The sequence below is a fragment of the Alligator mississippiensis genome, chromosome 5 (assembly GCF_030867095.1).
Source record: "Alligator mississippiensis isolate rAllMis1 chromosome 5, rAllMis1, whole genome shotgun sequence".
Classification (NCBI taxonomy): Eukaryota; Metazoa; Chordata; order Crocodylia; family Alligatoridae; genus Alligator; species Alligator mississippiensis.
Genome location: NC_081828.1, coordinates 3,603,208 through 3,624,455, shown reverse-complemented (window position 1 = coordinate 3,624,455; position 21,248 = coordinate 3,603,208). Strand labels below are relative to the sequence as shown.

The window sequence follows — 21,248 nt, the reverse complement described above, 5'->3', positions numbered from 1 at the left end:
GCTATTTTAGGTAGCCAAGCTGGCTAGATACAAGCCAGCACTGGGTATGGCTACAACTACACCATTGACCACTGTGTGCGGGTGTCTACATTAGTGCAGCACCCTGCACCGCGGGCCCCTGATCTTGGTGGCAGCCAAAAGACACCGACATCGTAGAAAAAATAAACTAGCAACACGCATTCCCAGATCCACGCAAGAGCGATTCTTCTATCCTCTACTACCAAGCAATGTGCAGAAGATCACAGGTTAAAAGCCTTCCTACACGCTTGTTCTTCTGTGATGCCTCCTCCAGGTGTTGTAATTTTACATCTCACCTTAAATTTGGAGAAGAAAAAGAGGCTGGAGGTCCATCCACCCCTTGTTCCAGGATTAGCAAAAAATACTTGGAAGGCACTGTATTTTTGCAGAGTAGAAGACCCTAACAGTGTTTCCCAAGGACCAGGAACAGCTTGCATGCTCCTTTTAAAAGAAGCAAGTCTGTCTGCAGTTCAGCGGGGGTGCGTGGCTACATCTGCTTGTTAGCTGCCGGGGTGAGGTGTCCACCTACCGTGGATATCGTGATGAGGAGGGTGGTAGACAGATGGAGATGGATGCAATGTCCATAGAGGTTACCAAGTCATCCGGCCTAAGGAGAGGTTCGGGTTCAGCGTGAGGTTACACCAGTGCCCTCTCATTGATGTGTGTCTGCAGTTATCTCTGGTAGGATCCACCCAGGTGGAAATGAGTCTTTGGGGCACTGCCTCCCTCCGACAACTGTGGGAATTTCCCCTCCTAAGGTAGAATCATACAATCACAGAAAACGAGGGTTGAAGGGACCCCAGGAGGTCACATCCAGTCCAACCCCCTGCTCCAAGCAGGACCAGCCCCAACTACATCATCCCAGACAAGGCTTTGTCCACCTGGGTCTTCAACACCTCCCAGGATGGAGACTCCATCACCTTTCTGGGTAATACCAACATGCCATAATGTCACAGGCCCCTTCTCCCATGGGACTCTGCGTGCACACGTGTGGGGAAGAGCTCAGCCATTGCTGCCAGAGAGAGACCCTGGTGCCCTGCTGCCAAAGCCTCGACACCCCCTTCTCAGCCCTCAGGGTCCTTGAACTTGGCCCAGGGGAGGGTTTCGGCTCCATTTCCCAGTCAATCATTTCCCCACCACACACAGGTCAACCTGCAACCTTTGAACCATCTTCAAGTTTCTCGCAGATGGGCAAAAAAAGAGCCCTGCCTCTTGCAGGGCATCATCCAAGACCTGAGAAATGGGCAAGCCGGCTTCATTCCCAGCTGCTCCGAGCTGGTGGCGAGGGGTGGAGTGAAACAACCCAGCCTCCGTCTTCCTCTCGGTGCCGTGTCCCGCGAGCTCTTGCAGCTGCCCCGCAGCTGAGTGGGTCTCACCATGATCCAGGAGATGCTCACGCAGCTGCTGCCCGAGCTGGAGGTCGATCCTCGCACCGTCTCCGCCCTGCTCTGTGCCTCGGCGGCAGCTGTCGCAGCGCTGAACTGGATGCAGAGGAGACGGATCCAGGAGAAGATGGAAGAGGCCAGGAGGATGCGGGACCTCGGCCTGCAGCGCATGGAGAAGGCCGTTCAGCGGTTCAAGCAGCAGGTAACGTTTCCCCATAGGGAGCGGGATTGCAGGTACTTGGAAACGTGCGTGGAGATGGCAGCTTTCACGGGTCGAGGTTGCAGGAACGGGGCTGTGAGCTGTGTAGGGCCAAGCTGCCGCTGGCCACCGGGTTTGTAGACTTCGTAGCTTGTACGCTGGCAGCCTGGACCTGCTGCTCTGGGGCGAGACGGGGCGCTTGGGGTGGCGGGGCACCTGTATGTGACCCTTGTCATGCGTGCAGAACCCAGGGGCCGATCCCAGTCGCATCCTCTCCCTGCCGCTGGTGGAGCTGGCTGAGAAGCTGAAGGAGGGCTCCCTGTCCGCGGAAAGCGTCCTCTACACCTACGTGGACAAGGTGAGCTGCCGCCGTAAGAAAACATTAGATGCAAAATGCTTAAATTCTCGCTTCCCCGTCTCGGCCTTCCTGGGGGCCTTGCACAAGTTTGGCATTTCCAAAGTGCTCAGATGCCAGGGTGATGGGCTCCTTGGTCACGGGGAGATCCCGGGGGTGAAGGGCACCGTATAAACCCATGCCGCTGCTATTCGATTGCTTGTGGATTAAGCTTCTGGGACTGGTAAAGAGGGATTACTGAAAAAGGATTTTTGGTGGAACAGGAATCGAGGTGCAGCTGGTTGTGACGCCTGTTGTTCGAGGTGGTGTGTGCATGTGTGCATGTGTTGAAGCCTCAGGGAGTTAGGCACCATCATGCACCTACTGAGATCCAGTCTCTCCCCAAGTACTACCTGAAATGACTGAGGGTGGAAGGGGAAACTGAGGCAGGGAGCATGGATGTGACTGCCCAAGGCTCCAGGACAACCTGCTAGCCACCGTGTCGCACTGCCGCCCCCCTACAGAGGTCAGGGACAGCAGCAAGGACCTGGAGGCTCAGGGAGACACCTGATGTTTCTCCTTCCCTAAACCCAGGCTCCCGGTTTCTTGCTGCTCCCCTCCACGTGAATACCGGAGAAGCGATCCCCAGAGAGCTGCAGCTGTTGTTGCCTCGGGCCTGTCGGAAGGGGCGGGTGCCCGGGGGTGGGCAGGCAGAGGGGTTGGAGGAGGGCGTTCGTCCCACCAAGGGAAAAGGCAAGCCGGCCGAGCTAAAGAGCAGATCCGAAGTGGGTCTGAATGGCTGCAAATGTATTGGTGCGGTATCAGCCCGCAGGAAGCCAGGGCTCACGCCCAGGCTCTGTGCAGCGACCCAGAGGACACGTGTTTCACTCCATGTGCTGGGCAAGCCACTGTCGGCCTTTTCTGCCTCAGTTCTTCCTTCTGTGAAATGGGGATACTAAACCTTCCCATTCCCCACCCCCTCGGCTTGCTTGTTCTAGCTACACTGTGAGGTTTTGTGGGCAGTTACTGTGTTTGACTCTGTGTGTGCCTGTGTTTTGCATGTGCATGTGTGTGCACATCTACGTGGTTGTGTGCATGGTGTGTGAATATGTGTGTGTGTAAAGGGGGTGTGCTCTGTGGGTGGTATGTTTGCAAGTGCATGTAGTGTGTGTGTGCATGTGTGGTGTGTGTGTGCATGTGGTATGCGTGTGAGTGCATGTGTGTGCATAGTGCATGTGTGCATGTGTGCGTGGTGTGTGTGATTTGTGTGCGTGTGTATGTGGTGCATGTGAGTGTGTGGGGCCCATGTGTGTATGCATGGTGCATGTGTGCATGATGCATGTGGGTGCGTGCAGTGCTCGTGTGTGTGTGCATGTGTGTATAGTGCATGTGTGGTTTGTGTGCACATCTGGTGCACATGTGTGCATGTGTTCATGATGTGTGTGCAGTTTGTATGTGCATCTGGTGCACGTGTGTGTGCATGTATTTATACTGCATGTGTGTGTGGTTTGTATGCATGTCTGCTGCACATGTGTGTGCATGTGTGTATAGTGCATGTGTATGGTGTGTGTGGTTTGTGCACACATCTGGTGCACGTGTGTGCACACATGTATACTGCATGTGTGTGTGGTTTGTATGCACGTCTGGTGCACACATGTGTGCGTGTGTGTATAGTGCGTGTGTGCATGGTGTGTGTGGTTTGTACGCACGTCTGGTGCACGTGTGTGTGCATGCGTGTGTGTGGACACAATGCACGTGCCCATGGTGCTTGCATACATGCATGCACGTGTGTGTGCGCGCAGTGCACGTGTCTGCTGATCCTCTACTCCGGCTCTCACGAACGAACGCTTCTCCCCCGCGTCCCCGGGAAGGCCTTGGCGGCGACCCGGGAGCTGAACTGCCTGCGCCAACTCATCCCCGAGTGCGAGGAGCAGCTGCGGGACCTGCAGGGACAGAAGGAGAAGGGCTTGTTGCACGGCGTCCCCATCAGCATCAAGGACCACATCAGCTACAAGGTGCGTCCTTTGCCCCGGGGAAGCAGCTCGCTGTGCAGGCAACGGAGCCAGGCATGGAGCCAGCTGGAGCACTGCCCACCCCTTGCTTACCCCCACGCGGGGGTTAGGCCCAAAGCAGAGGAGCATGGAGGGGCTTCAGCAGGACAATGGCCCCGTGATCTCTCCCGGGGGCTCTTGGTCCTGGGTTTCTATCCCCCCCACGATGAGAGGAAGCCCCGGTCTGCAGCTGGCGGGAGGTGCAGCAACCCTAACGAGTGTCGTTTCTCCTCCCCAAAGGGTCACCTCTCCACCTGCGGTTTCGCCCCGTTCCTCGGCCCGCCAGAGCAGGAGGACAGTGTGTTAGTCCAGGTCTTAAAGCGTCAGGGGGCCATTCCCTTCGCGATAACCAACATCCCGCAGTCCCTGTTCAAGTAATACGTCGTTGCATGTTCTCCCCTCCCCATGCCCTGCAACTCAAAGTCCTGTGCCCGGAGGAATCCTGTTTCAGGGGTGTTGGTTGTAGCCGCGTTGGTCTAAGGACATAGCATTTGTTAAATCCGCTATCATGGGAGTTCAATGATTGACTCTGCCTCCTGCTCCATGAGCTTGTTTCCTGAATGATTCACTCTTCCATGAGCTGACGATTGTTTCTATACCCAGCAATGATTGATATCCTCCTTCTCCGTTCAGCTGACACTGGGCTTTGTTTGAAACGAAGGGAAATGGCAAGACCGGTGAGAAAGAGAGAGAGGAGAGAGCACTGCGTGTGTGTCTCCTCTTTGGGACTCTGCAGAGGCCCTGGGGACAAAAGCAGTCACCTCCGTGCACGTAGGGCAGAGCAGCGTTAAGTATTTTCAGTGGTGGGGGACAGGCCTGGGTTGCATTCCCTGCTCCGCCACCGTTTCCTAGGCCTCTTCCATGTCTCTTTCTGCTTCAGCGCCCCAACAGAGGTGTGGGTCTCACAGGGATGTCGGTATATTTGGGGGTGAGGGGCTGTGCCCCCAGGGAAATGGCAGGTTCCTCAGGGTTAGGACACACGGGGAGAAGCCGGGGCCTTTCCAGCATCGGGCTGACTCCGGCTGCTCTCTCCCAGCTACGACTGCAGCAATGCAATCTTCGGCCAGACGCTGAATCCCTGGGACCATCGCAAGAGCCCCGGGGGCTCCTCCGGAGGGGAGGGAGCGCTGATCGCCGCAGGAGGGTCCATCCTGGGCTTTGGGTCCGACCTAGGAGGCAGCATCCGCCTGCCGTCCAGCTTCTGCGGCCTCTGCGGCCTCAAACCCACAGGCAAGAGGCTCAGGTAGGTGCCGAGCGCTGGTCCCGGCAGGCTGCAGGTGACCTTGGATGGGTCACCGGGGCCAGGCAGCTTCACGTTCACTGCTTCCACGCGGGGCGTGCAATAGTCGGCGATGTCCTCGGGACCATCGCTCTTGGCGCCCGCATCCTCCGCTCCAGCTGCGAGGTGTCCCTCAGAAACCAATTGCAAATCCATCCATTTCCCACCAAGCTGGTGGGATCCCTCCAAAGTCCTTGCTGTCCACTTCGCCCCCTTATCCTCCAACGTCTCATTGAAAAGATGCGGGGAAGAGTTGGTCCAGTCCATCCATCCCTGCAAAACCTGCCGGCTTAGACGCTGTAGCCCCTCACCCCGCTGCAAGCTGTAGCCTCCTCCTAGAGCCGCAAGCTGGATGCGGTAACGGGGGCTCCATGGCCGGTGCCATGCGGGGTCCTGGGGGGTGACCACAACAAAAGCAATGCCCTACAAAATAATGAAGGAGCCTGGCTCCCTATACACCCCCTTCCTGCTTTGTGCCCCTCTTCTGCAGCCTCTCCGGAGTGACGAGCCCGGTCCCGGGGCTTCTATCAGGTATGTCCCTGCTCAATAATTTTTCCTTTAAAACCAGGAAGGAGGATAGGAGTGGCTCCAGAATTGCCCAAAGTGGGGCTGGGTCCAGCCGCTCGCTCATCAGCCCGGTCCTTTTCCTTTCCTTCCTGGCTGGCCTCCAGCCCCCTTCGTTTAAGTGCTATGCGCGTCCTTCCCTCCTTGCAGTGACGGGAACGATCGGGCCCATGGCGCGGGACGTGGACGGCCTGGCTCTGTGCATGAGGGCGCTGCTGGGGGAAGACCTGTTCCAGCTGGACCCCACCGTGCCGCCCATCCCCTTCAATGAGAAGGTAAGGCGCCCAGGAGCGAGCCGGCCCGGTGACGTTGAGATGGCTACCGCGAGCGGACGGACACCAGGCTACCGTCTCACGCCAGCGAGATCGCAGCTCGCTGTGCCGTGCATCCAAAGGGGCCCTGGTAGTACGGGACAAGCGCTCTCCAGCTAGGAGGTGGTGCAAGAGAGATGCGGTACGTCCCTGCAGGGCGGGGAAGCTGCCACGAGTGCGGACAGAAAGCCAAAAAAGCCGCTTTCGGACATCAGGGAGCCGAGCTGGGGGTCCCTGCAGAAAGCAGCCACCTCTAGAGAGCAGGGAGTGGGGTGGGGGGCAACATCCAGCCACGGATCGGTGCCCAGGTGTTGCAAACAGGCTCCGGGGGGGCTAAAGAGGGCTGTTTCCCATGTGGGGATGGTTGGTGGCCCAGGTGGGGAAAGGGAAGGGGGGTTGTACCATGCCCGAGGCCCCCAGCGCCTGCCCCAGCAACGAGGGGGACGGGCCCGCCTGCGCCCGGAGGTTCAGGCCCAGCAGCTTCTGGCCCCAGCAGCACGCGGGGGCGCGCGTGTGCCCATGAGTGTGCACGACGGGGCTGCACACCCACCCAGCTCCGCCTCAGCCTGAGGGCCCAGCGCCCACCAGCCCTGGGCGCGAGGCCAGAGCAGGGCTTGAACCCGCACCTCGGGAGCTGGAGCAGGGCTTCCCGTTCCTCTGCCTGATCTGCTGCTCTGCGGTCTTCTCCCAGTCCCATCTGCTGCTCTGCTTCCTGCTCCCTGGCCTGTGTTCCTTGACTGCTCTGCTTTCTGTTCCCGTGCACCGTTTGATCTGCTGCTCTGCTGCACGCTCCCTACCCTGCACTCTGTTTGATCTGCTGCTCTGCTCCCGACCCTGTGCTCCCCATTTGATGTGCTGCTCTGATTTCTGCTCCCTATTTGATCTGCTGTTCTGCATTCAGCTTCCTGCAGTGCACACCCTGTTGGGTCTGCTGCTCTGCTCTATGCTCCCTACCCTGTGCTCCCCATTTGATCTGCTGCTCTGATTTCTGCTCCTTGCCCTGTGTTCCCTATTCAGCCCGTCGCTCTGCTTTCTGCTCCCTAGCTGATCTGCTGCTTTGCTTTCTGCCCCCTACCCTGCACTTCCCATTCGATCTTTTGCTCTGCTTCCTGCTCCCTCCCCTGTGCTCCATTTGATCTCTTGCTCTGCTTACTGCTTCTTGCCCTATCTGTCACTGTATTCCCTGTTCCCTCCCCGATCTGCCATGTGCCACGCACAGAGGCTGCCCGTGCCGGTGCCGCTTGTAGCACGTGTGCTCTGGGATGGCCACCCTTGCCGTAACCTTAGCAAGTGCCGTCAGGCTTGCAGTGGCCGCCGACCCAAACGGGGGGTTGAACCAACCCCCTTCCCAACATCTCTTGAGTCCTGGGGCGCGGGCGGTGTCTGACGCCACTTTGGGGGCCAGGAACACCCATTGCCCAGATGCTTGGGAGTTGATCCAGGCCTGGGGAAGGGCTGGACTACAGTCGTGGCTTCATCCCCTTCGCTCCCAGCTCTTCTGCGCTTCCACCCCCCTTCGGATCGGGTACTACGAGACCGACGGCTACTTCCTGCTCCCCCCTTGCATGAGACGGGCCGTGCGGGAGACCAGGGACCTTCTCCAGGAGGCCGGGCACACGGTGAGCCCCGCTGTCCCCACCTCTTGCTCCGAGGCTGCGTCTCTCCTGTCACCCGCAGCTGCCGTCCTGCAAGGCTGCATCGTCTTTATGGTGCAAGGAACCACCCAGCAAAGGCTGGCAGAGGGGAACTGGAAGTGGGGGTGGGAGGACGGACCTAACCACGTCACAGGCTTAGCAGGCTGGGTCCCCTGGGTGTGCGAGCGAGCTCTCGGGCTCGTCACATGGGGAGCTCCAAGTCCATCCAGCACAAGGGAGCCGGGGTCCTGGGGCCGAGGGGCCGTGCAGGTTAATCAAGTCCCCTCCAGAGGATCTAAGGGCCAAGCTGTGTAGCCCTAAAGGGCTGGATTGCTGCTAGGATTTGTTTCTATGCAATGAAAACCTGACCCCCACAAGGCGCTGAGTTCGAGTCCCATACGCTAGGAGCCTCATGGAGCCACGTGCTCATTCGCTTAGTCTGAGTGGCCCCAGTAGCACCCAGTCACACCAGTGAGACCCCTCCCACCCCAGTAGCAGGCACTCCATCTGCAGCGGTTCCTGAGCTCTGATGGTGTCCTGCTTGCCTACGGACTCACCTTCTGCTTCGGTGCAGCTAGTGCCCTTCGCTCCCCCGCGAGTCGACTACGTGGTCAACGAACTCTTCATGAGAGGCGTGTTCGCCGATGGGGGCTCCACGCTCATGGACCTGTTGTGAGTACGAATGCCCCGGCCTGGATCTGCATGCCGGCAGCACTGGGGGTAACGGGCAGGGCAGCTGATGAAGGGTGCTGTTACGGAGCAGCAAGGCGGCATCCCGCTGGGCTAGAAAATAGCCTCGCTCAGCTTTCAGTTGGGACGTGCAATGGCTGGAGGTTGATGTGCTGCCTCTAGGCCACTAGAGGAGTTCTTCCCTTGGCTTAAATAGTAACTGCAGTGGAGATGGGGAGATGGGCAAAACAGGCAGCGGAGCGTTGCCCGTGATATGCTGCGGCCAGCATCGGAAAAAAGGCCTGGCTAAATCTGGTGCATGCAGGAACATCACAAGTGATAGCAGACGGAGCAAGAAATGCTCCCTGCCTCTCTGTCCTTGCCAAAGCTGTCCCATATCAGCTCCCAGCAGCCACAGGACGGCTCATGAGGGGCAGCCAAGCTGCGCAGAGGGTGGAGAAGCCACACGTGCTTTACTTACACCCCGTTGCACACTGCTCCGGTGAGCTCCTCGCAGCGTGCCCTGCTCCAGAGACCCTCCAGCAACCCCCTTAGAGGTGGGCACCCAACAGCAGGCAGATGCCGATCCTGAAGCTGCCAGGCTATGATTGAAATCAAGAGGGTTGGGAGTGGATTTCTTCCTCCCTCGGTGCCTATGAGGATTTGAACAGAAGGCCGAATCCTGCTCGTGTTCACTGCTGCCCAAACCCAATGGAGCACCCCCAAGACAATGGATTTGTGCTGGCAAATCGCACCCTCTGTATTGGATTCTCCTCTCACCCGTTACATTGGCATCACTCCCGGCTTAGCACCATGTGAACCAGAGTCGAGTCAGGCCCGGGCGTCCCGCAGTGTCCAACAGCCCTCTCTGTTGCTGTAAAATGACGGCCAGAGTTCATCGCCAGGAGAGTTTGCTTCCAGCCACTAAGATAGCAAAAAATAGTGAGCGACTGGGTGCAAAACAAATGTTGTCTCCTCTCCGTCCCCTCTTTTCCAGTGCACAAGACCTTGTGGACCCAGGCTTGAAGCCCCAGGTGAATTGCTATCGGATTCCAAGTTTGGTGAAGAAAACACTGGCGCTGTTGGTTAGGCCTCTGGTCAGTCCCTCCTGTATGCGCAGCGGGCGGGCGGGCGGGCGGTGTTGCAGTTCCTGGACCTTCGGATGGGTTTGCACCTCGGCGGTAAGCCCAAGAGAGGCTTTGATGAGAGGTTGGACACAAGCAATGGTGACACCAAGGAATACACTGCCCGGCGTCTCTCCATCCCACCTTCCCATATACATTTGACTCCAGCTTTCGCTGGCTGACTCAAGGGGGGCTGTAGCAAAGGTTATTTGAGGCCTGAAAAAACCCAGAGGCTTGAGGAGCTTCTTGTGTTAACGAGAAAGCAGGTGACTTCAGAGGTGAGCAGGTTTAGAGAGTACAGAGAGAAGGCAGGTGCTAGAAGTACATCCCACCTGGCTCGAATATTGATGGGAAGTGAAGATGAACTAAGCTAGCAAGTGGTGGATGCTCCTCCTTTCAAGCCCTCGAGACTGGAGGCTTTTGTGAAGGTGTGGTTGAGCCAACCTGCTGAGTTTAATACAGGAGGACCCCGGCGGTGTTTATGCCAGAGGTCAGGCCCCGTGGCCTAGCGGTGCCTTCTGGCCTTCAAACACCGCAGCTGCAAATCTGCCCCAGTGACTTACTCCTTGACCCTTGGCCCAAAGTAGCATTGTCCCTGTGAGCCCAACCACGTATCTTCTAGGCCTGTAAGACAGGGAAACACTGGCCTACTTGCACGAGGCATGGTGGAGGCGAGTCCATCCTCACGTGTGCAGCACCAACACAGTGCACGCACAAGGGACCTCTGTGTAGGAGCGACACGGGCATCCTCTGGCCTGAGTGAACTCCTTCAGCATGCCCCACTGTGCATTTCTGGATGCCGTCTTCCACCCCAGAAGTGTGTTTTGTTAGTAAACAGCTTGGGGATCTTCCAGACTAAAAGGAGCTGAGGATGGACCCGAAGCCCACCGAAACCGCGACTCGTTGGGTTTGCATCAGGGCTTATATCCAGTAGAGCTAGGTTAGCCGTGTATTTGAAGTGCCAGCAGTGTAAGTTCACTGCCCTAAACCCAGTGACCACGTTTAGGGTTCACTGGTCCAAACCTTGGGGAGAATGGGTTGCCACACAGATGGGTCCTAATGAAAACTTGTTTGCCCCCTTTCAGTTCCCACGCCTGGCCTGGCATCTGGACGCGCTGTGTGGAGTCAGGTAAGAGCATGTCGCATATACAGGACTAGGGAAAGGGCGGGTCTGCAGCCAGGGCCTTAGTGCAAAGAAGAGGAAAGCCCTTTCTGGACTGAGATGGAGCCTGACCCTCCACTGGTGCCGCTCAGCCAGGTTTCTAGTATCCGTAGATCAAGCCGCTCTGGGGTGCTGCCCCGTTAGCTCCAGGTTTTTGTTCCATTTTGCGTTGCCGTGGGTAAATCAACGTGGATTATAGCACGTGCTGCTCCCCCAAGGCTGGAGAGGGATGACGAATCAATAGATTCATCCTTGGGTTGCACGTGAGCAACAGAAAGTCAAGGCCAGGCTCAGACTGATCCAAATGAATGCCCAGGCAGCTACGAAGCCCTTGAGCCCCTTCACCTGGCCCACCTCGCACTCCACCTCACCAACACTGGGGACAGCTGGGAGGTCCTCAAAGCAATTCCTCCTTCAAGCCCGCAGACGTGGTAGTCCAGTAAGGGCCCTGAGGTCTTCCTTCCAGGTGAAGATGATGAAGGTAAAGAACGGTATCCACTGAGGCCTTGGGATGTAGTATATGAGCAGCAGATGTGGACCCAGCATGTCCCTCCAAGGCCAGGAACCGGTCTGTGCTTTGAGCATCATGAGACAGCGAGCAGGAGTGCTTGACACGGAGGTCTGAGGCGCAGCTCCTGCTGCGACTTCAAGCTGGAGGTTTCTGGCTAGAGGGTCTTGCCCCTCTGCTCAGGATCAGACCGACACATTTTGGGGTCAGGAAGGAGTTTTATGCCATGATCAGACTGGCACAGACTGGGGGAGGAGGGCTGCCTTTCTCTGTAGAGGGGGCATGGCCTCTATGGGATTGCTTGAATGTATATTAACGTTTGAAGCAGCAGCTCACGGACTGCCGTGATCCCCCTGCTTTCCCCGTAGCAGGGTGGGGTGTAATGGCTTGCATTGCATCAGTTGACGGTAGTTTTACAAAGCTGAGCTGGTTTGCACAGGGCTGATCCTGGCTCAGGCAGGGGGTTGGACTAGATGTGACCTCTGGGGGTCCCGTCCAGCCCCGTGGCTCTAGCAGTCTGATTAACCCAGATTCCCTAAATCTTAACCTCATACCTCCGCCCCGGATGGTCCTTTCTCTCTCTGACTCTCTTAGAGACTGTCTCATTTGCATGTTTGGGCCATTCAGACAGAAACAACTGATGGGAATTTGAAGATTAAATTGCCACCATTGAATTACAAGGATGCGCTTACCAGCACGCAGTGGCAGCACATGGGCAGTGCCCCTGCATCACCTGTGAGCAGTTCAAGGGCGGTTTTGATGTTTCGGGCGCAATGCCCAGGGTTTCTTTGAGAGGGTTGCTAACAAAGTGTTTAAGAGCAAGGGAAGATGGATGCTTGGCTGGCACAGTTCAAGACCGGGGCAGACCGGGGCGGGAGCAGACAGCAGAGCAGCAGATAGGGCAGACAGCAGAAGCCAGAGCAGCAGATGGGGCAGGGGAAAGGGGAATCAAAGTGGCTCTTGGGGAGCGTATGGGGCTAATTCACAGCACACCAGCCAAAAAGGTTGGTCCGCACTGGTCTAGACAGGTCTGATCCTGCCTGGAGCAGATGTGAACCCCAGGGCCCTGCCAGTCAACGATTCTCTGATCCCAAACGGACGGCGCTGCTCCCACCTCCAGCTGCGCTGCCTTTCCGGCTGCTTGAACCTCATCTACATCCCTCTGCTTCGAATTCCAGGTCAGCCAAGGCGATGTGGCAGCACCAAGCCTGCGTGCTGGTAAATACGAGGCTCCGCACGCGCAGAACACAAAGCGCGAGCCCTGCCAACGAAGCGCGGTCGGGATGCACCGGCACTCGCCGTGGCCAGCCCCGGAGGCCCCAAAAGCACGAGTCGGACCCTAGAAATCCTGATTTGTCCTGCTGTAGAAGTGTTGGGCTCTGTTTTATTGGCCTTTGGCATCTGGAGCCTCTGAGCTGCCCTGGACTCAGTCATGCTGTCTCTGGGCACTGACCCCCGAGTTAATTTTCCCATACCCGGGAAGGGGCTGAAGACACCTGGGCTTAAGGCTGCTGAGCTTCCCTATGCACTGAGCTGCTCCCAGCCTGAGCCGGGGACACATTGCTCAGCACGTCGCAGTTGTCAGTGTGGTTCAGTCTCATCCCCGGGGCTCTGTAGGGCAGGCGTATCTCCCCGCTGCGCTCCAAATGGCCCTATGCCATAGTATCACCCCCACACCACAGCTGGGCAGCTCCAGGTATTTTATGGCTCCCTTCCCGCACTCTCCCCCCAGGCCTATCGCACGGAGTTCATTGCCAAATGGAAGAAACTCCAGCTGGACGTGGTGCTGTGTCCGGTCCTGGGGCCAGCCTTCACCCTTGGCTATCCAGGGAAGCTCCTGGGTAAGGTGGCAAAGGGTGTTTCTAGGATATGGGAGGCTGTGGGAGTCATCCTGCCAAAGAGGGTTGTTGGCCACCAGTGCGATGACCACCTCCAGGTCTAGTGGGTAGGACCCCAGGCAAGGGGATAGGAAGCCAGAGGCCTGGTCCAGGTTCAGCTATTAACCCTGTGTATGAATCTGGATGTACCACTTGGCATCTCGCAACCTCACCTCTCTGCCCCGTAAGGTCCTTGGGGCAGAGACTAGATGTGGGCGAGACCTACAGACACCACCCTATGCCCTGAGTAGCAAAACTACTGCTTCTTAATAACGTAGCTGTTTCACCCGGCGCTGACACCGCGCTGCTTTGTGCAGCACAGCAGAGTTGAACATTCACTGGAAAAAGACGCTCTCCTGCGCACTTCAGTGGTATTAGGCAGATATAATGCTTCATTTGACACAGGAAGAAACCTAGGCACAAAAGTTAAATGCTTTGCCCAGGGCCTTTGAGGGAGTCAGTGTCAGAGGTGGGATTAGCACCCATGAATTCCCATCCAGTCTGCAGGACACGAGCATGCTCTCTACCCATATGGCTGAAGGCACTTTTTGCTGACACCATCATGTTGCACGCGTGCTGTGCTAGGAGGGTCCATAGTGACCATCCGTGACCTGCTTGGAGAGGGGTTGAGCTATGGCAGGTTTCCCGCTAGGGTGACACATGGCATGTGTTTGAAGGAGACGTACTCAGCAGCCTTTGTGCACTGTTGGGTCCAAACCCCTGCACTGCCTTGCTGGCCTCCCTGTGACTGATCTTCTGCACATTGCTCCTCCCAGCGGCTGTCTCCTCCACCATGTTGTATAACACCTTAGACTTCCCCGCTGGGGTTGTGCCAGTCACCACAGTTACGGAGGCTGATGAAGAAGAGCTGCTACATCACAGAGGGCACTACGAAGATGCATGGGACAGGAGGCTGAGAAAGGTCAGCCAGCAAGCGGGATGTGGGGTGGGGGCTGAGGACACACGAGGGTCCACTCCTGCAGCTGAAGAACTTATTAGATGGGAGGTGCCCCTGGATAACATCACACTGCTCCTGTCTCCACTGCAGGCCGTGGAAGGAGCCGTGGGGCTGCCCGTGGCCGTGCAGTGCGTGGCCCTGCCGTGGCAAGAGGAGCTGTGCCTCCGCTTCATGAAGGAGGTGGAGACGCTGGCCTGTGAGAGGAAGAAATGCGTGTGACTTCTTGGGGTCTGTGACTGCAAGAAAGCCAGCTGGGTTCCTCAATGGTCAATAAAAGAATTACAAAGCACACCCGCCTTTCTTTGCCTTCACGGGAGCATTCAAATTGTTCCAACACCTTCACACACATCTCTGTTGCGACTGTCCGTGTTGGACGTGTGGAGTAAAAGTGAACGAATCAATGGAGCCCAGCCACTAACCTATCTGGAATAGTCCTGGCAAAAACCAAGCGAGCAAAAATAATCCATTCCCCTAGCACACACCAGCACAAACGCTTTACACCAAAATCTAGAGATCAGTCAGTCTAAAAGACCACCTGCCTGAGATAAAGGAAGCAGCCCAATTCCTCTAAACACTGGTTAAAGGCTTGAGCATGAGCCAAGCCCAGAAAGATGGATGTGGGGAGGTGTTTGTTCGCATGTGCAAGGTTACATCCAAGAAGATGAAAGCAGAGACAGGAAATGCTTTCATCCAAGCTCAGATCATCCTCTGAACAGCTGGAGAACCAGGTTCCTTAGTGAGAAGAGAGACAATGACAGCAATAAGCTGCTTCAAAACCCTGTATTTGTAAGGCAGCTCTCCTGAAGGACCAGCTGGCAGGGCACTGAGCTGGGACTCAGGAGACCTTGGTTCTATCCCCAGCTCCTCCGGTGACCTGCTGTGTGAGCTGAGGCATGTCACTGGTGTGTGCTCTGTGACTCAGGTTTCCTCCCTGTAAAAACAGGGCTGAGGATGTAGCCCTCATCTGTGAGACCCTTGGGGATTTCTGGCTAAGCAGTGCCTGGTAAGAGTTGAGCATTGTTAGCACTCAGCAAATCCTCTGAAGAATCTGAATGGGCAGGAGGCTGGACCCGATGATCTTGCGAGGTCCCTTCCGGCCCTAATGTCTATGAAATCGATGAATTCAGAGCATTTGGAGAGACCAAATTACTGGTTTCCTAGTCAAAAACACAAGTCCCCACTCTCTTTCTTCAGTCATAGCTGCTTTTTAAACCAGCAGCAGGTTGAGGAAAGAGAAGGAGTTACAAACTGCAGCGAGATACCAGAGTCCAGTGCCCAGAAAGAGGCACAATACATTTCTCAAAGACTACATCTGCATCATTTAGTCTCAGTGACTGGGGATGAGTGGCCGACTTCCTTCAGGAGGTTACATAGCAGTTCCTCTTTCCATCTCTACTCAGATGTCACTAGGTGAACCAATGCCCCGATCTTAACTCCCCCTGGGAGGAGCTGTCATGCTCACTGGGCCCGGCGTAATTTGCAGAAGTACGTGGGCCCAAAGTTGGCCGTGAGGTGAGGAAGGACAAGCTCCCCAACCCTGCATTCAGCATAGAAAGAAAACGTGTCCTGGAAGAGTCTCCGGAAACAGCTCAAGTCTTCAACGTGGACGCCAATGCTGAACTGGGTTTCTGCCACTTTGATGGCGCTCTCGACGATGTACTCGTTCTGCAGCTGAGAGAGGGTGCACGTGGAGTACACGACTTCCCCTCCTGGCTTGGCAGCAAGGATTCCAGCGCTAGACATGAGGAGAGCAAGAACAGGGTGACTGGATGTAAAGGACTGAGCCCTCCCTGAGACTGCATGTGCGCGGGGCATGAACATGCATCTAACAAGGGCTGCCAACATGAATAGGAAGGGCTGCAGGCTAGATGGTCCTGCCAGCACTGCAGCTGCAGGAGAATTTAGCACTGCAGTGTTACTAGTGCTTCACCAGATGAGAAACTGGAGCAGGATGGTTTAATCTACTAGTCTAGTTTAGATCTTGCATCACCAATGTACTCCAGGCACGTGGGACAGGCCAAGAGTCTGTACAGAGGAAGACAATGATGTGGGTAAGACCATACGTTGGGAATCCAAATTTTGGCTTTGTTATCTTTGTCATGGGCTCCAGGTGTGGCCCGGACAATTCATATAGGCCCCAGTTCCTCATCTGAAAAAAGGAGGTAATAATATTCCTGCTCCCACCACGGGGTTGTGAGGGTACAAGCCCATTACATTTTATAACCTCTTTGGATATTGCAGTTACAGGAAATTGTGTGAATTCTCTGAACAAGGTATAATTTGAGTCATGGTTCGTCTAGGCTATGAACAGACGTTGCGTTTGTCCCTGGACAAGCTGTGTCTGTGTTTGTCCCAGAACAAAAATATCCCAGGATTGGTCTGTACACACATCACCCTTCTAAATAGGGTTTAGTGAGCAACTGAATGCACTGTTGCTTTTCTACCATTGATTCAATAATGCAATCCCAGGATAACTGTACAGACAACTTTGCAATACCCCAGGATACTATTACTGCCTCTTATGAGACTAACTTCCTTAGGACTTTGCAATATCCCAGCACAAAGCACACACGTCTGTATAATTGCACTTTGTCCCAGGATAGAATGAATTTATCCCAGGATAAATGTGATGTCCGTTTGCAGAACCAGACATAATCCCATGCACTAAGGACCTGGAGGTTACAATGGAAAATAAGATGAACATGAACCAACAATGTGCCCTTGCTGCCAAGAAGAGTAACGGCATGCATCAGTAGGAGCGCTGCCAGCAGATCGAGGGAAGTGATTATTCCCCTCTGCTCAGCACTGGGGAGGCCACATCTGGAGTCCTGTGTCCAGTTTTGGGCTGCGCACTACAGAAAGGACATGGAAAGGGGAGTCCAGTGGAGGGCAACAAAAATGGTTGGGGGGCTAGGGGACATGACTTGTGAGGAGAGGCCGAGGGAACTGGGTTTATTCAGTCTGGGGGGGTATTTAATAACACCTTCACCTCCCCGCAGGGGGGCTGCAAAGAGGACGGAGCTGGGCTGTTCTCAGTGGGGGCAGAAGACAGGACAAGGAGCAATGGGCTCAAGTTGCAGCAAGGGGAGTTGAGGTTGGATATTAGGAAAAACTCTCTCATGAGGAGCGTGGTGAAGCACTGGGACAGGTTACCCAGAGAGGTTGTAGACTCTCCATCCTTGGAGGTTTTTAAGGCCCAGGTTGACAAAGCCTTGGCTGGGATGAGCTAGTGGGGCTGGTCCAATTAGAGCAGGGGGTTGGACTAGATGTGACCTCCTGAGCTCCCTTCCAGCCCTCATTGTCTAGGATTCGAAGAAACACCTTGTCCCGCTGAGCTCGGAGGTCCCTTTCATAAACCAGAAGCACTGACTGATCGCATGACTCGCGCAGAGGGTCACTCACACCAACAACTGCATTTGCAGCATCGGCAACTGCTCACGCTCCTTCTTCCTCACCCGGGTGAACAGGTTGTTGTCATGCTCCATGACCGAGTGCCTGTCCGTTGTGCAGGGAACATCCACAAGCACCTGCATGACCGAAAACTGAGAACTTAGATCAATTCTCCACCCCATTAAAGTCTGGCGAGTTGCAGTCCTTTCCCCACTTCCTCTCCTTTCCCCCTCCCCACACATTTCCTCTGCTATTCCACTCTTTAAGCAGTGTCCTTGGCCACAGCCTTAGAGGGCAGGTACACGCACACTCTGCACTGTTACTGATGGGTTGCTCGTGGTGGCTGGGAACTCTATGGAAAAGACTTTCAAGTCTTGGGTAACTTCATACATTCCCCTTTATCTCCATGCATTCCCCTTTATCTCTAAGGCCAAGATTATACTGACAGCACAGAGTACTAAAGGCTCCGCATGTAGTTGTAGATATGCTTTTAAAAAAGCATACTGTCCCCACATTGGGAGGCGGTTCCACTACGAACGCAGCAAACTGTGGCAACAAAACCACACTTATACAACTGACTGCAGTTGGTAGTACAGACGCAGGCTAAAAGAAGAGAGAGTAAACCTCGGGCTTCAGGGCATCGCCTTCAGTACATGATCAGTTAGAAAGAAACCCCCCTTTCCCCTGCCATGCCGAAGCCTGTACAGCTGGACAAATGGCTGCCTCTATCTGAAGCATCCTGTATTTTCCCCTCTACCAAAGGCAAAAAATTAAATCAGATAGTTACAGCATTTTGGCTGCGTTTCCAGTCACTCACCCTATCGAACACGTCTCTCTCCACTTGCTCCCAGTTCCTTCCATCCTCCACGCTGACTGACACGTTGTTCCTAGCTGCCTTGGGGAGGTAACTGTGGAGAATCCCATGCAGCCGTTTAATTCGGGAAACAGAGATGTCTTTGGCTGTCAGGTGCCCTGTGGTAAGGAACAGCACATCACACAGACACTGAGAAAGACATGTAGGAAAATGTAAAGTCAGCTCCATAACCCTAAGAGAAGGGTGTCTACGATATGGGGTTCAGCCCACAAGGTCAAATGAGATCAATACCCCTGCCCCAGATTAATAACAAATGGGTATTTTCCTAGAGTGGCCTTCTGCTTGGCCCATCATGAGGAAGGCTTGTGTCAATACATCTGTGAGCCCTCCATTTAGCCACCGCTTCAGAGCTAGGAGAGCTAGAGAGAATCATCAGATTAACATCACAAGTTGCAGCAAGGGAAGCTGAGGTTAGATAGCAGGAAAAACTTGCTCACTAGGAGGGTGGTGTAAAGCACTGGAACAGGTTAGCCAAAGAGGTGGTGGGGTCTCCATCCTTGGAGGGGGTTTAAGACCCGGGTAGACAAAGCCTTGGCTGGGACGATCTAGTTGGGGACAGTCCAGCTCTGAGCAGGTTAGACTAGATATGACCTCCTGAGGTCCCTTCCAGCCTTCATTTTCTATGATCCTACAACTGAGATAATCCTAGTTGTTCCCCAAAGCACCAGTTGTAGACAGAAAAGGAAAGCCAGGGGATACGTACGGCAGCATCCGGTTTGTAAAAGAGCCAGGGTCTTGCCACCTGGTGCCGCACACAGGTCAAGGACGAGGTGCCCAGGCTGCACGTTGAGAGCCAGGACAGGCAAGAGCGATGCTGCATCCATCAGGTAGTAGCCAAGGATCCCCACAGTGTCCGGTCTAGAGATCGGGAGAGAGTGAGGGGGAAGGAAAAACCCAAGCTGAGGCAAAGCATGCAGATTTAAAAGCAGCTAATACTAACACACGTTCACGGCACCCTGCCCACACTAATTACACCTGTCCTACACTTCGGATAAAAGACACAGTCTGGAGGAATACAACGGTGTTCCACGCTGGGTGGAAAAGAGCAGGGAGTTTTTGTTTTAGACTTTGTACTAGTTTCATTTTGTGAAGCCTTGGTCCTGTCTGGCGAGCAATGCCAACCGCACCTTGTCGTGCATCTCAAGCCGGTCCAGAGAGGTGATCCTCCCCCTCTACGCGACATTGGTCCAGCCTCAACTGGAGTACTGCATCCAGTTCTGGGCACCGCGCTTTAAGAAGGATGTGGCCAGCCTGGAGAGGGTGCAGAGGAGGCCACCCGCTTAGTGAGAGGGCACCCTACGAGGAGACTGAAGGACCTGAACCTGTTCAGCCTCAGCAAGCGGAGGCTGAGGGGGGATTTGGTGGCTGCCTACAAACTCATTAGGAGAGATCAACAGCAAATAGGTAGAGTCCTTTTCTCCCCAGCACCACCTGGGGTGATGAGGAACAATGGCCAGAAGCTGCTGGAGAATAGGTTCAGGTTGGAGAGTAGGAGGCAATATTTCACTGTCAGAGTAGCTCGGATCTGGAACCAACTTCCCAGGGAAGCGGCCCTCGCTCCGACCTTGGGTAAATTCAAAAAGAGGTTGGATGATCACCTGTCTGGGGTCGTGTGATCCCAGCGTCTGCTCCAACCAGTGACGGGGGGTCAGATTCGATGATCTATTCAGGTCCCTTCTGATCCCTAACTACTATGAAAGAGACAGCGAATAATAAATCCTTGTTTGCTTTCTCTTTGCCATTCAGTATTTTGTAAACCCTTCTCATGCCCCGCCTGCCCCTCCAGCATCTCCTTTCTAACTCGACCCATCAGGTAACGATCGAGCTCATTTCCCAGTCAAAGAACGATTCCTTCAATACCATTTCCCTGACTCCGGGCCCGGCCGCTTGTAAAGAGCTTGATACAGCCTAGACTAAAATCCTGCCCTCTTGCTCCCGTCTTCCCCAGACTAATAACGTATGTACAACGGGGGTCGGACTCGATGATCTATTGAGGTCCCTTCCGACCCTAACATCTATGAATCTATGAATGTGTCCCACAAGCTTCAAAGCAAGCTCCACAAAAACCAACCGCCGAGCCATCAAAGCAACCACGAAAACACCCACCAAAACACACTTCCAACACAGCCCAGCAAATCCGCTGCGCGTCGCGGCCGATCCGGGGTCGGGACGCAAAGCGCGACTTCGGCTTCTCCTCTCAAACAGTCCTCGAACGCGGGGACCGAACCTCCGCGTTCAAGAAGAGGGAACCGAAGCGACCGCGCGTGTTCGGCGCGAAACCCCTCTCTTTGCGCCGGGAGAGCGCCGCCGTGCCCACCTGGCGGGAGGAAAGCGGCTGATATCTCCTTTGGGGAAGGTGTAACACTGGATGTTGGGGCTCAGGGGTGCCGGCCCCTGGCCCCCCGCGGGGCCGTTTTGCGCTGCGTAAACGAAGTCCGCGGCGCGCAGATCCTGCAGGTCGTGGACGACGTCGTGGACCCGGGAGAAGCTGTTGACGAGGGCGCCGTATTTCGGCTCCGAGAGCAGGCTGACGCGCGCCGAGGGCCACAGGGGCCCGAACTGCATGCCGTAGTTCATGTCGAAGAGCTGCAGCGCCTGCTGGGTGGCGGGGACGCGGGGCAGCGTGGTGGCCTGTGGGGGACAGCGGAGAGCAGGCGTGAGAGAGCCCCAGCCAGCTCCCCCGTGGGGCACGTGTTGGCGGGGGGACGCCTTTAGGCAACGGACAGGGCCTGGCGGAAGCCGGGCAGCGCGGCTGCGGGCGGGCGGCCTCCCCGTGCCCCCGCACTCACCCACTTCTCCTTGTAGCGGCAGCGGCGCGGGGCGCTGCCCAGGCCCAGCGGCACCCGCCGCAGCAGCCCCCGCGCCGCCCTCGCGCTGAGCGCCGCCATTGCTGTGCGCCGCCCGGCCGCCT

General features: G+C 55.7%; 2 protein-coding genes across 6 annotated transcripts; one reads left to right on the top strand and one right to left on the bottom strand.

The window, feature by feature from the left end:
• Positions 1-1,235: 1,235 nt before the first annotated feature.
• On the top strand, positions 1,236-14,362 carry LOC102569324 (vitamin D3 hydroxylase-associated protein). 4 transcript variants are annotated; one of them, XM_059727784.1, is made up of 15 exons: positions 1,237-1,605; positions 1,847-1,960; positions 3,808-3,951; positions 4,228-4,361; positions 5,024-5,230; positions 5,757-5,797; positions 5,981-6,105; positions 7,635-7,760; positions 8,350-8,447; positions 9,442-9,541; positions 10,654-10,697; positions 12,267-12,456; positions 12,971-13,079; positions 13,892-14,037; positions 14,164-14,362. In XM_059727784.1, the coding sequence occupies exons 1-15, from the start codon at positions 1,396-1,398 to the stop codon at positions 14,290-14,292; spliced, it is 1,917 nt and encodes a 638-aa protein (XP_059583767.1). In that variant the 5' UTR covers positions 1,237-1,395; the 3' UTR covers positions 14,293-14,362. The 4 variants fall into 4 exon arrangements, with proteins under 4 accessions (XP_059583770.1, XP_059583767.1, XP_059583771.1 ...); XM_059727786.1 differs by having other exon boundaries at positions 1,238-1,605; positions 12,417-12,456; XM_059727787.1 differs by lacking the exon at positions 14,164-14,362 and having other exon boundaries at positions 1,236-1,605; positions 12,267-12,416; positions 13,892-14,010.
• A 477-nt stretch (positions 14,363-14,839) lies between these two features.
• Positions 14,840-21,248, bottom strand: NSUN4 (NOP2/Sun RNA methyltransferase 4). Of its 2 annotated transcripts, none has more exons than XM_006267347.4 (6): positions 21,127-21,244; positions 20,655-20,968; positions 19,041-19,195; positions 18,281-18,435; positions 17,476-17,600; positions 14,840-15,808 (listed from the first exon to the last, which is right to left on the bottom strand). In XM_006267347.4, the coding sequence occupies exons 1-6, from the start codon at positions 21,223-21,225 to the stop codon at positions 15,532-15,534; spliced, it is 1,125 nt and encodes a 374-aa protein (XP_006267409.2). In that variant the 5' UTR covers positions 21,226-21,244; the 3' UTR covers positions 14,840-15,531. The 2 variants fall into 2 exon arrangements, with proteins under 2 accessions (XP_006267409.2, XP_014462480.2); XM_014606994.3 differs by having other exon boundaries at positions 15,584-15,808; positions 17,529-17,600; positions 21,127-21,248.

Coding starts and splice junctions, on each gene's coding strand:
- NSUN4 (XM_006267347.4), bottom strand. CDS start 21,225: ATGGCGGCGCTCAGCGCGAGGGCGGCGCGGGGGCTGCTGCGGCGGGTG. Junction 20,969..21,126: donor GCCGCTACAAGGAGAAGTGG/GTGAGTGCGGGG, acceptor TGTCCCCCACAG/GCCACCACGCTGCCCCGCGT. Junction 18,436..19,040: donor TTTACAAACCGGATGCTGCC/GTACGTATCCCC, acceptor TCCTTACCACAG/GGCACCTGACAGCCAAAGAC.
- LOC102569324 (XM_059727784.1), top strand. CDS start 1,396: ATGATCCAGGAGATGCTCACGCAGCTGCTGCCCGAGCTGGAGGTCGAT. Junction 1,606..1,846: donor TTCAGCGGTTCAAGCAGCAG/GTAACGTTTCCC, acceptor TCATGCGTGCAG/AACCCAGGGGCCGATCCCAG. Junction 12,457..12,970: donor AGCACCAAGCCTGCGTGCTG/GTAAATACGAGG, acceptor CTCTCCCCCCAG/GCCTATCGCACGGAGTTCAT.